We start from the raw sequence: 12,354 nt of genomic DNA, 5'->3' as shown, positions 1-12,354 counted from the left end.
CGGGTGAATAGTGCTTCCCATGATCTGGATTATCTTTCTCGAGTGACGTATGACTCAACCTCGCATGGGGTATGTGCAGTGTGCGTGGCTAAAATCCATCTCGGCTTGCGCGCTAGAGTTAAGTGACTTGCTGTTCGTCCCGCAACCGCGCGCGAGGTGTGTGCTGAATTTACGACGGGCAGAAGGAGGCAAGCCATCGTCTGTCAATCGCGGTTCAGACTTGCAACGCATGTTGTGACGTTGTGTTCGTTCGAAACGCATCTCTGGATTGTTTTGAAGTGGAATAAAATGTATCCGTCAAACGCGGGCATTCGGCTCAGGGCGTTCTCTGCGATTGCACAAAAGAAGTGCCACGGGGCTTCAACGCTTTCTTTGTGAAACGTACTCAGGTAAGAGAATATCCATGTCGTGTTATGGCCGTGGTTGCATTCAATACGAACAGTTGAGCGTTTGTTTACACTTGTTTCGTTTGACGTAAAATGTCCAAGCACTCCGACACTCCGCTGGCAGATCAGCCGGCGAGCCGACGCTGAGCAGACGGCTCATCTCTTTTTTATTTATTTATTTATTCGAAATACCTACAGCGCCGGTGGGCATTTTCGTAGGGGGGTTAATTATTAATAACAAAAACATCATGTAATCATACAAGCCAATCAATGGGAATACAGGTTTGTTTCGGTAATCAGAACGCAGCAGAACATAGCAACAGAATATAATTCAGAACAAAGCAACAATATACGATCAAAAGCAGTAAATCAAATGTTAGCATTCAGGAAACACTTTCAAGAGCAGTCAAAACATTCGGTAAGCGCACAATTTCATTCGGGAGCACGTTCCAATCGTTAAATGTATTCGGAAAGAAGGACTACTTAAATACATTGATGCGGCACTGGAACGGTTTAATTTTTTCTAAATTGTCTCTTCGTGCGGACACGTAATTGCCGGACACGTAATTCGTGCGGACACGTAATTGCCGGAAGTGCGTGAAAAAGCCGCCCAATAGCAGGATGTCTAGCTCATGACGAACATCTGGAAATCGATGATGTAGACATGTGAAGATGGCGCATCCAAAAACATGAAGGAAAGGGTGAGAAAAAAGCGACAAACTTTGCAACAAAAGTGTGAGCTTTCCGCTGCGCGTAAAAGAGTAATACTTGGTCCAGATGACCTTGAATACCCAATCTAATGATTGCGCTACTTCATTTAGAGTGCTCAAAACGCCTTTCAGGGCCCCTTTAAAGCTATCAGCGGTTCGTGCACGTACTCTTGTTGAAAGAGATTGTCGTTTGGTATGCCCGCGTTCACACTCAGCCCGGCGCTACCTACGACGTGGTGTGCGCAGTGGCTACTTTTACGTTCACTCAGGTTTACCGAAAGGGTTGTAACAATTTTTACTGTGTGAGCGCGTTGCGGAGATCCGTAATGCATTGGCCTTGAGGTGAAATGTAGGCACGGTGTGACGAAACGTGTAAGAAGCCGTACGGTGCGTTTTAGGTGGGGGGGTGGAGGAGGCGATAGACTCATAATTGATAGACGCCGTCAAAGCGCGTAGGTGAAAAGCATGCATCGTATCGAAACGCAACCTACTGACGCTGCCAAGCTTGGAGTTGGGCCACTTGGCATATTAAAAATATTGAAATTTGAGGGGAGGGGAGAGGCATTTAGCCTGGCCAATCAGGCTTTCGGTGCGCATAGTTACGTCCCTCCGCAAGTGCCAGTCACCGTGTGAATGTATTGTGCATAAAGGCCCATTCACACTTGCGACAGGAGAAACAAAAGCGGTGTTGATTTCTTTTCTTGTTGCTGCGATCTAGATTAGCTGTAGATTCGAGCCAACCAAAATAGTTCAAAAGCTGGCTAAAATTCTTTTTGTGTGTTTAATAATGTGGCCATATATAGGACTACATAAACCATGAAGTTCGAATTTACATGTATTTGACTTCTGTCGGGTGGCTTCAAAAAGAAACCTGTAATTGTTGCTTTTGGTTTTGCAGGTGCTGACAAAGGAGTTGGGGGAAAAGTTTCAGCCAACATGTTCCTGGCATGAAGCGTAATGGGCACATGAAAGGTTTTACTTACTTTGGGAGTTATAAAGTGTTAAATAAAGAATTTTCAAGCTTTGCGACATTGTCTCATCTGTTGTGCATGCCGTACTTTGCAACATGTAATCTATTTCATTCAGTATATTTGTTTTAGCAGCCTGCTTAACTGTTCAATACTTCTTTTTCAAGCTAACTCTTTGTTATTTAGCGTGCGTTGCTGGAAGTTTTGTTTTTAGCAATTTAATGGAAATATCCCAAACATACTCGGTATAGATACGTAAAGCTTAATAGTGTAGGTTTCAGTTTTCTAGTAAACGTGAGACCAGTACTTGCTGATAATTTCAGTGCTTTACTGATAACATGCCTTGAAGTACTACTCCAGCTTTAAGTATACTCAATACAAAAGCCCCTTCTGTAGCTTGTTTTGCCAAAACCCTAATTATAAATGATTGTACCACACACGGTGTGGACCGACAGCTCCACACCCTATTCATATTTTTCTTGGCAAGAGTAGGAGGAGAAGGAGAAGGGTTGACAGCATCGTAATGTGGTGTGGGGCCCTCAAAAGAGTGGGAGCACTGATGCTTGCAGTCGCATAATGCAGTGGAAATTGCGAGCTTATCGTAACCCCTTTCCGATACGGAACCATGTGTACACGTTGGGCTGTCATGTTGAAGCATCCTCTTCACCGAGGTAACTGCCTACTGCAACTTATTCATACTTATGTTGACACAACAGCCCGCAGTGTATGCATAGTCCTTATTGAAGTCACGACGATTAGCTTGCAACGTTCCACTGTGTTATGCTTCTGTAACATCACTGTTCGCACACATGGCAAGAGAAATATAAATAGGGTGTGGAGTTGTCTATCCACAGAGTGCATGGGGCAAGCATTTATAATTAGGGTTGTATCAAAACAAGCTACAGAAGAGGCTTTTGTACCAAGTATTCTTAAAGCTGGAGTAGTGCTTCAAGGGATGTTATCAACAAAGCACTGAAGTTTACAGCGAGTACAGGTTTTCCCTGATTCGACAAATTTAGGACTAAACGCGGACGTCCAGCCGATATTCAATATCCGCATTTTGTTATCCGCTGGACGTCCCCTGTACATCTCGTTTTGGAAATGTCGATTCTGAACATTCGCCGGATGTCGGGAAATCAGGCTAGGACGTCTGGCGGACGTTCGTAAGATAAGCAATTTCTTTGCATCGGACCATCCCACGGACGTCCCTAAAACGTCCGCTGACTTTGTGCGGGTGTCTAACGGACGTCCAAATGTCCGACACCGGATGTCCAACGGATGTTTTATGGGCGTCTGTGGTTCAATGGGATGTTTGTTTTGTTAGTAATAACATTTAACAGCATCAAACCCTCACTATTTGTGCCTTCTTAATCATTGCTGTAAAATTCCTTGACATTACTTATCTGTGGCTTTGACTAAGATAATTGTGGTCCCAAAAAGCAGCTCCACTCGAAGCAGTAGATATGATCAAAGGTATTCAGTACAAGATGGAATAGAAAGGAAACGTTTATTGACATATCGCAGTTACATATTGCTGGTTTCTGCGCTACGGAAATTGACGTTTAGGTGTCACACAAATATGTGCTACAGGTTTGGCAATATCTACCATTCATATGGCAGTTTCTGGAGATCCGATGTCCGAAGCGGCGACTTTTGAGACCCACCTCATTTCCGCGGAGCTTTTCGTATTGTACTTCTAAGGCTAAATTCTCACGCGATACGTGTGCAGACAAATGATGTGGTTAATAAATTTAACTCTTTTTTACTCCTCTACTATCGTCTCTCAGCTTCTCATAAACGACTATGTATACCTTTCCGCAACCCCATGTTACCTATGCGTCCTACGACAAGGCGGCGCTATTCCTGTTCTGAATGGAAAAACTGAATGACATGGCAGACATTGATACAAAGGAATAGAAAAACTGGAGCACCCCCATGGGCTCAAATCAGCTACAAAAACTTTTAGAAGCCCCGAATGCTCTAAACTCCCGCGGTACCACAAAAATGCTGAAATTCACTCGTTACGTACACAAAAATTATGTTACACTCACCTCCTTCAACTTCACATACAAGTAGGACGGTGGCGCCCTCGTTGTATGGCCCAAGAACATCTACTTGCTTCTGTCCGTACTCGTCCAGAACAATCAGCTCTTGCGGAGGCACTGCGGGAACAAATGTGCATATACTTATTTCCCCTTTTAGACGCGAAGATAACAATGAAAGGTGCGAAACTTATACACATTAACCGATCCGCATAAGGGGCGAGGTGGCTGTCGGTGGTGGCTGGCATTTTGAAAAACAAATGGTTTTTCTTAAAATAGCGCTTTTTGCATGTTTCATTTGAAGAATTTTCATCGTTGCTTTACTCTACGCCCCTAAAACATTCCCTACACAGAGAAAGAAAATGCTCATCGGATGAAACCGGAGGGTTTTATTAGACTACCTGCATTAAATACTGTACAAATCGCACTGCCGTAACAGAAATATTTTTTATCACCTCTTGTAATTGCAGGTTGTCCTCTCAGGTTTCCAGAAGAACGCCCCTGCCAGACAATTCAACATCATGCAATGCCACTCAAGGCTACCCAATCACAAAAACTATTATGAATAAAAGGCAGTCGCTTGAAGTAGTTTGACAGCTCGGCGGGACGTTTCTTCATCACTCGGATGGAGGCAAGAAGGTGTGTGAATTCGGCTGGACCTTCGACGTCACCGTAAAGTAAGCGTCCTATTTTGCTTGCGAGATCACCTTGAATTTATATCTGATAGATATTGCGGCCGAATAAAGATTTATGGCTTAGAGAAATGTAAGTAGCTCCGGTGTCACAAACACGAAGAACAAAAGTTGCGTCGACTAGAAATTCAGTGTAAGCCAGCAGTACGCCTGTAAAAAAACTTCACCTTCAAAATACTGCATACTACTCAATAAAACTTCGACCGAAGGACTCAATTAAATTTTAGTTTGCTTCAAAATATTACTAGTGCCAGCACGCCCTGGCTCTTTTAAACATTGATTGGAATAAAATTTTGCTTAGGAGATGAGTGCTAGCGGAATCAATATATTCCCTATGCTGATACATGTAACAACCCCACCGAAATTTAGGCCATTCTGCCTGCAAATGCGGATGGCCAGAACACCTGCAGAGTCATTTTCACTTCGTAATGACAGTCTCAATGGCTGGGATATTGGCTGTGGTATACACTGATGAGCACAATCTCAACTTCAGACACGTTGTTGGATAATTTAAAATTGATGCACGTTAACTGCTGCAAGGTTAGTTAGGCCGGTCGCTGTGACATTGCAAGCCGTATTTCTCAACCACAAAACCCCTCAACTATTCCCTTTAGTGAAAATTAGTGGATGCAGAATGTCGAACATACGTACGAACTCTTCACAGAAGTCGTCCTGCGATACGACCATTCGACGTAACTCAATCTCGGTAAATTATCTGGAATCAGGGTTTAAGAATCGTGATGGAGAATCGACGCGTGCAACCTTTCACCAGATAGACTACATGTATCGCACACCTGGACGTTTTTGGCGTTCCCGGAGTCCAGCAGTCCTGAGACATTTGGGAGAGTCAAAAGGAGTGGAATTCAAAAGAGATAATTTTGCCTCTCTGGTTTCCTTTGCTATGCTCGGCGGGCAGAATTTCTGGCCCTTCCCACGCCTCCTCCGGCAGCCGCGCTCTACAAGTAATAAACCAAGCAAACAAGCAAGCAAACACCAAACAAAGAAGTGGCCAACCAGAACGTCCACCTCCCGCTTAAAAGACACGCGAGTGAAGTTGACTTTCCCGCTACGAGTAAATATAGGAGTGGGAAGGGGCCCATCGAACACGAAACAAAAACAGAAAAGATATATTATTCTACATCTGACAGCTCAACGTGTCACTTTTAGTCTATCGATGGCATCTGAACTCGACTGCATTGTTTTATACACTCTCCTTTACAATGATTAGACTTTTGAGGATGTGCAAATAAAACAAATAAATAAAAAAAAACACAGCATTTTTTTATTATCCCGAGCTGCGTAACAAAATATTACTGGACTGAACCATCTTCTTAGTTGTTGATTTGATTTGATTCATTATGGGGTTTAACGCGCCAAAATCACGCAGGTTGTGAGGCGTCCCGTAGAGGAGGGCCCCCGATTCATTTTTACCCCGTGGGGATCTTTAACGTGCGCCGAAATCTCCAACACAGGGGCGTTCCTTCTTTCCGCCTCCATAAGAGAAGCCCATGTTCTGAATGATGGAATGGGTACTGAAAGAGTTTCAGCTTTATTGAGTTGCACACATTTTCAAAACGAGACGCCGTGGACTCAGGCACAGAATAAAAGAGTGCACGAACCTGCTGCGTCCTGTCGGCCGGCAGTGTTTACGTAACTGATGGTGGGACTGGCCGTGTCGTGTTCGACACCGCCCTGTCCCTGACACCGTCCCTGAATTTCTGCTGCTGCTGCATCGCACCTTGTCCTCCCCTCCGAGCGTATAATGCAGCACCGAGAGTTTACGGAAACTTACTCCACCCTTTCTCCTGCTTTGACAGTCACCGATTCTCCGGTGCTGCCACGCCTCTCCCACTCCCTACCCAGACATATGCTTACGGACGCGCGTTGTTTGATTACAATTACCGGCGTGGGTAACGCGCCTGGAAAGGAGTGCCGGGATATACACATGGCTTGATATAAACGGCTTTGCTGTATCAAGGTGTGTCGTGGAAGAACTACAGCCGGCCACAAAGAGAGGCGAACACAGACAGGTGCCTGTATTTTGTCATAAAGACTGACCTTGTCTCTGTATCTTGCTTTCTTTGTGGTCATATGATGTACCAAAAGCTCACAGTGTTTTGCTGAGACTCGCGTCATGTTGGTTATTATGCCGTAATCAGAATTTGTTGATAATTTGACAGATATAGCAAAGGTAGCCACAGAAACGTTTTTTACGGGAAAGTGAAGCATTCAAAAGAATAAATGGAGAAAACTGATGGAAGGTTATTGACTGGCTGGTTCACAGGGCCGGCTCAGTGATGTGCTCTTTCTTCATTTAATTCAGCATGAAAGCGTCCTTGACTGCGGCTACTAAAAAAATTCAACCCTAAATTCTTTTAGTAGCCGCAGTCAAAGGTACAAATAACCCTTGAGTGAAAAGAAGGAAGGAAGGAAGGAAGGAAGGAACGAACGAAGGAAAGAAGAAAGGGAAAAATGAATAAAAGAAGGAAGGAAGGGCGGATGGAAGGAAAGAAGGAAGGAATGACAGGACGAAGGAAGGAAGGAAGGAAGGAAGGAAGGAAGGAAGGAAGGAAGGAAGGAAGGAAGGAAGGAAGGAAGAATGGGAGGAAGGAAGGAAGGAAGGAAGGAAAGAATGAAGGAAGGAAGGAAGGGCGGACGGAAGGAAGGAAGGAAGGAAGGAAGGAAGGAAGGAAGGAAGGAAGGAAGGAAGGAAGGAAGGAAGGAAGGAAGAAAGGAAGGAGGGAGGGAGGGAGGGAGGGAAGTGTCAACTATAGGGTTGCTTTCCTAAAACCTGTGGCCTGTTCAACTCAAAAGAAAAAAAAATGGGGACTGGCCGAATCAAAAATTGAAAAACAAACAGCGCAAGCAAGAAAACTAGCGCACGAAAAAACGCAAACATGTTATTTTTTGAACACGTTATACAAAACCAGTAACACAATATAACAGTCAACTATAGGCTCGTCGGCAAAGAGTATCAGCCGAATCGTTCTTCCAAGCAGTCTTTTGAGCACCCTCATCGATTTGCACAGTTCTGCTCAGCTTTTGACCGCTGAAAAATTGCATATTTTCAACTCTTTTTGCGAATTGCAAGTTAAATTAGTGCTCTTTAAACTTATTTTTGTACCTCCGATATGTAACAAATTGCGCAGCATTGCACGCTACCTATGTAAGCACATTATAGGATGACGTGCTGGGTTGAGGACTTTATGGCTGCGTCAGCACGTATTTGATTATACTATACGGCTGAGCCAAAAACAAATTATGCAAAAACTTGCTGGCTGATTGGGATAGACCAATGTTGGTTTCAGGTAAATAATGCGGTTCTTAAATGCCTTTGTGACGGCGCTGTATAGGTATATGAACATTGTAGTACACGCAGAGTGCGAGTACCGCCTCAAGGTTACACATGATGAATATGAAAGAAATGTGACAAATATTGTGAAGATTACATGAGTAATACTTAAGGTAGTTACGGATATTTGGATATTTGCTAAAAGCGATTGCGTACAAAATGTGTACTTCGTAAGATCCAAACTGAGGACTCCAGAATGCATTTTACAGGTTATGCTACTGTGATCCTAAATTTTCACCTCTTGAATAACAAAGAAGTCACATGCATATCATATCTATGTCAGAGATAGGAAGATAGAGAAATCGGCAATCATCGTCTGTTATATCTATTAGCACAGCTGTACGGCTAAGTTAATAGGGTGCAGTAACGTTGATTTACTTGTACAAATAGACGCGTGCGCGAAAATGCCAAACAAATGACCCCGCGTTGCATACTTGAAATTAGAACAGCTCATCTTAATGACAACATTGGTATTACCTTCTTCAGCGCATGCTGGTATCAGATTCATTTATACGTTGACAGGGTGGCTCAGGAGTGTTGCTTTTATAACTAGGAGAAACTAGCTGATTAGGTATAGAAAAATGCAGATCCAACGACGAAAACGTAAGCAAAATGTAGCGGATGCAGCAGAATATCAGGAGAAAAGGGCCATGTGTACAGCTGCAAATATGTATCCAGGAAGTGAGCAAGCGGGTGGCACAATTGTAACTACGCACATGGTGGAAGCTGAGGAACCGACTATGGCCATAGGGATGTCCAGCATACAAACGTCGGGTGTGGTAGTATCACACTCGCAGGCTGCCATTAGAAACTTCACTAGAGGACGCATATCGCCCAGCACGCTTGCCATACTCAGACCTCTAACCAACATTGAGAACCTCCTCACAGTCACGCCACTGTGGGTCGCTGCACACGTTACCTTGGAAGGCAACAAGGAGGCACATGAGTTGGCTTGCGTTCTCACCAGCCAAACAAACTGGCAAGTCGCATCCACGGACGTATTTGGGAACGGCGGCAGGCTTCTCCCGTATCGGGAAATTCTCAACTGCTATAGGGAGGGCAGACGATCACATTCCGGCCTCCTCCAGTCCCTCGATAGAAAACAGGCACGCAGCACTATAACTATTGCAGACTTCGTTTCCAAACACAGTACTGTATCATCAGATGTATCCCTACCTATTTGAACTGAAATGCTAATTTTTTTCGGGGTAGCCTACACTGTCACACATGATGTGGAACCCAAAGGAACACAGAACATATTTACTAGACATACACAACGATGTGCAGTGGGAGGGCGCGCTGCAGAGTTCTGCCGAAAAATATCAACAAGCCCTGGTCCGTAGCATGGGAGGCCGCTGTCTCGCATGAAGACGGCCCAACAATTCTGAGAAAAGACAGAAGACCTTTCTTCTCATTTAGGCCCATTAAAGTCCCATCTCTCTCTCTCCTCCGATTGAAACTGTTGTACGCTCGGGCCATTCCGTACATCTTTAACGTGGCACGCATATGGAAAATTATTTTTCATTCTGTGGTAAGCGTAACTAGGTATTGCTCTGGCGTCCTGGGTTCAAATGCCACCCTAGCTCATATGTGTTTTTATTTTTTTACAGCAGTGACCATTTCGGGGTCATCTGTGTTGTCGCCTCCGAAGACACATGCAACCACTTATCGAAATTGATGAGACTGTTGAGAAATAAAGAAGCGCAGGCAGAGGGCGACAGTAGGAGAAGAGGAAGGGGAGGATCGGAGGGCGGACTGCCTCGCTAATCGACTCGATCACCACATCGAAAGCCAGACGCTGGTCGTCTTTCGTTACACATTTTCTGGTGCCGCGAAACCCGCGAACCGGCGCACGAGCGAATCTACGTTCGACGGCGCAGCGGCTCCGAGGCTCGCGAGGCTTGGATACCTTCGTACTGCTTTATCCTGGAAGCCTTGCCCTCGGCCGCCCCCCCTTTCAGCTCGTACCCAAGCCCGCCCTTGGTCCCTTGTTATTCGCAACCCCAGCGTCTTGCTTCATCGACTGGTGCCATGGACGCTCTTCGTATTCGCCGAGATGTCCTGCGAGCGACCGCCTCCGGGACCATGACAGTCCTCAACGCCTTGCTGCGGAGTCAGGCAGCAACGGCCCTTGATAGGCAAAATGTACTCGACCTCATCTTGCATGACCAGGTGGGCCTTCACCAGCTCGACGCCGAAATTCAAGCGAACCTGACGGATGACGAATTCGAAGCGGACATTTTGAACGCGATCGACTACGATGAACGGATCTGCACCCTGCGAACGCGCGTACGCTTTTCCGCGAGCCAAGACTTGTCCGCAAGCCCCGTCCCGTAACCTAGGGCAGCCCTGTTTTCTACCTGCAACGCGACCTCGACCCTCTGCTCACCTCTCGAGGAGGCGCGGCCGACGGTGTCCACAAAGGTCACGGGTGACATGCCGCCTGCTCGGGCAATGACTGTTGCATGGGTAGGAAAATACGACGACAAAGTGGGCGCTGCGCGTTACAACGATGCTAAAGAAGACCCCGAGGGGCTCAGCCCGCGAGAGCGGCTCCTGGGACCGCCCTACCCAGGTGTTTCCGTGATCGCCGTTATGGAGAAATATCAGGGACCTTGCCAAGACCTCGCTGTCGCTTACGAGACTATTGTTTTCGATACGTCTCACCGGCCTTGCTGCAGCGCTGGCGTCGCCGACACAGCTCTCACTTCAGAGACGTCACCACGCCCCTTCCGGAATCATGACATTGCTAATTTGACTACTGGTTTGGAGACAACCGACCGGCCCTGCAGCGAACTTGGCGTCATCGATGCAACCCCCGTTTTGGAGTCGTCCATGCGACACTGTGGCTACCCTCGCATTGAAGAATTGACTACCGCTCTGGAGAAGTCGGACCCGTTCTGCCATGGCCCCAGCGTAGACGATGCGGCTCTTGTTTTGGAAACCTCCGAGCTTCCCGGTTGCGACCTTTAAGTCTGTGCGGTTCCTCCCGTTTCGCCAGCAGTTCAGCAACCCGGTTTCGAGTCAAATATGTTTTCACTGGGTTCCGCAACGAAAACGCGATTCGTGCAGAAGATGGACTCGCTTCAGGGAATAACGAAGCGCATGCTCCTACGACGCTCCGTTAGCGAGCTTCGACACCGTAAGCGAGCTTCGGCCGCACTCGTGCCAGCCCGGTGGGGAGGCATCCTCATGGCGAAACAGAACAAATGCTTGTATGGTGACGACCCCTTCTTCAGCAAGCGCAACTCGATTGTGCACGAGCCTTTGTACTGTGTTGAGTCCAGCGAGAGCGAAATCCTATGGTTCGCAAAGAAAAGTGACACGCCGATGGAAGACACATATTTCTTCATGGAAGAAGTATCAGACGTGGACGTGACGGCAATGTCATACCACTCTCCTGACGCTCTCCGCAAATTTGACCATCCGCATCAGCTGTTCCCATTCGATCCCGGAGGTTGCCTTCTAGTCCAAAACCTGGAGCATGGTTTCTCTTGACGGGTGACCATAGGAACATTCGCGATATTCACTTTCAGATCCTACGTCGCTTCGATCCAGCAACCCAGCAAGCGCTCGTTGCCCGTGACGCTGGCTATAGACATGTACCGAGATCGACGGCATCGAGGCACCCAGCCAAATGCTCCAGTGAATCCCCCAGCCAGCCTACAAGCATTGCTAGTGTGAAATTATGCGCCGCCGGAAGTCGAACAACTGGTCGTAGTGAGGCCCGGACTTCTTCACTTCCCATGCTGCTGCCAGCTAGCTCCCAACCCACTGGGCGGTGGCGAGAGTGTGTTGAGAAATAAAGAAGCGCAGGCAGAGGGCGACAGTAGGAGAAGAGGAAGAGGATGATCGGAGGGCGGGCTGCCTCGCTAACCGACTCGATCACCACATCGGAAGCCAGACGCTGGTCTTCTTTCGTTACAGAGACATTAAATGATTTCGCTTTCACAAAGATGAGAACAAGGAACTTGTGAACTGCTGTGATAACTTCCTTCATTATAAGTAAGGCATGGGTGCATTATAGAAGAGGCAGCGAAAGAGATAACAGCCTTTTAGAAGGCACATGTATTTGGAGAAACACAGAAGCGACCTAGCGACGTTTCTGAGACTGCTGAGTGTGACTTCTCTCAGGCCCCGGTCTTGAAGCACAAAACCTTAACTGTCCGCAGAAGTAGTTCTCCAGCGGGGAACATGGGTCCAC

At 46.6% G+C, this 12,354-nt stretch overlaps 1 protein-coding gene across 1 annotated transcript in view; it reads right to left on the bottom strand.

Annotated features, from left to right (window-relative positions):
- Positions 1 to 12,354, bottom strand: part of LOC144179424 (neural cell adhesion molecule 2-like) — a 187,494-nt gene that overhangs the window by 53,267 nt on the left and 121,873 nt on the right. The window contains exon 3 of the mRNA XM_077707775.1: positions 4,116 to 4,226. Within this exon, the coding sequence (XP_077563901.1) occupies positions 4,116 to 4,226 (111 nt within the window). The remainder of the gene's footprint in view (positions 1 to 4,115; positions 4,227 to 12,354) is intronic.

The sequence above is a fragment of the Haemaphysalis longicornis genome, unplaced genomic scaffold, assembly GCF_048455015.1.
Source record: "Haemaphysalis longicornis isolate Haplotype H1 unplaced genomic scaffold, Haemaphysalis longicornis Haplotype H1 scaffold_4, whole genome shotgun sequence".
Classification (NCBI taxonomy): Eukaryota; Metazoa; Arthropoda; class Arachnida; order Ixodida; family Ixodidae; genus Haemaphysalis; species Haemaphysalis longicornis.
This window is presented reverse-complemented; position numbering and strand designations above follow the sequence as displayed.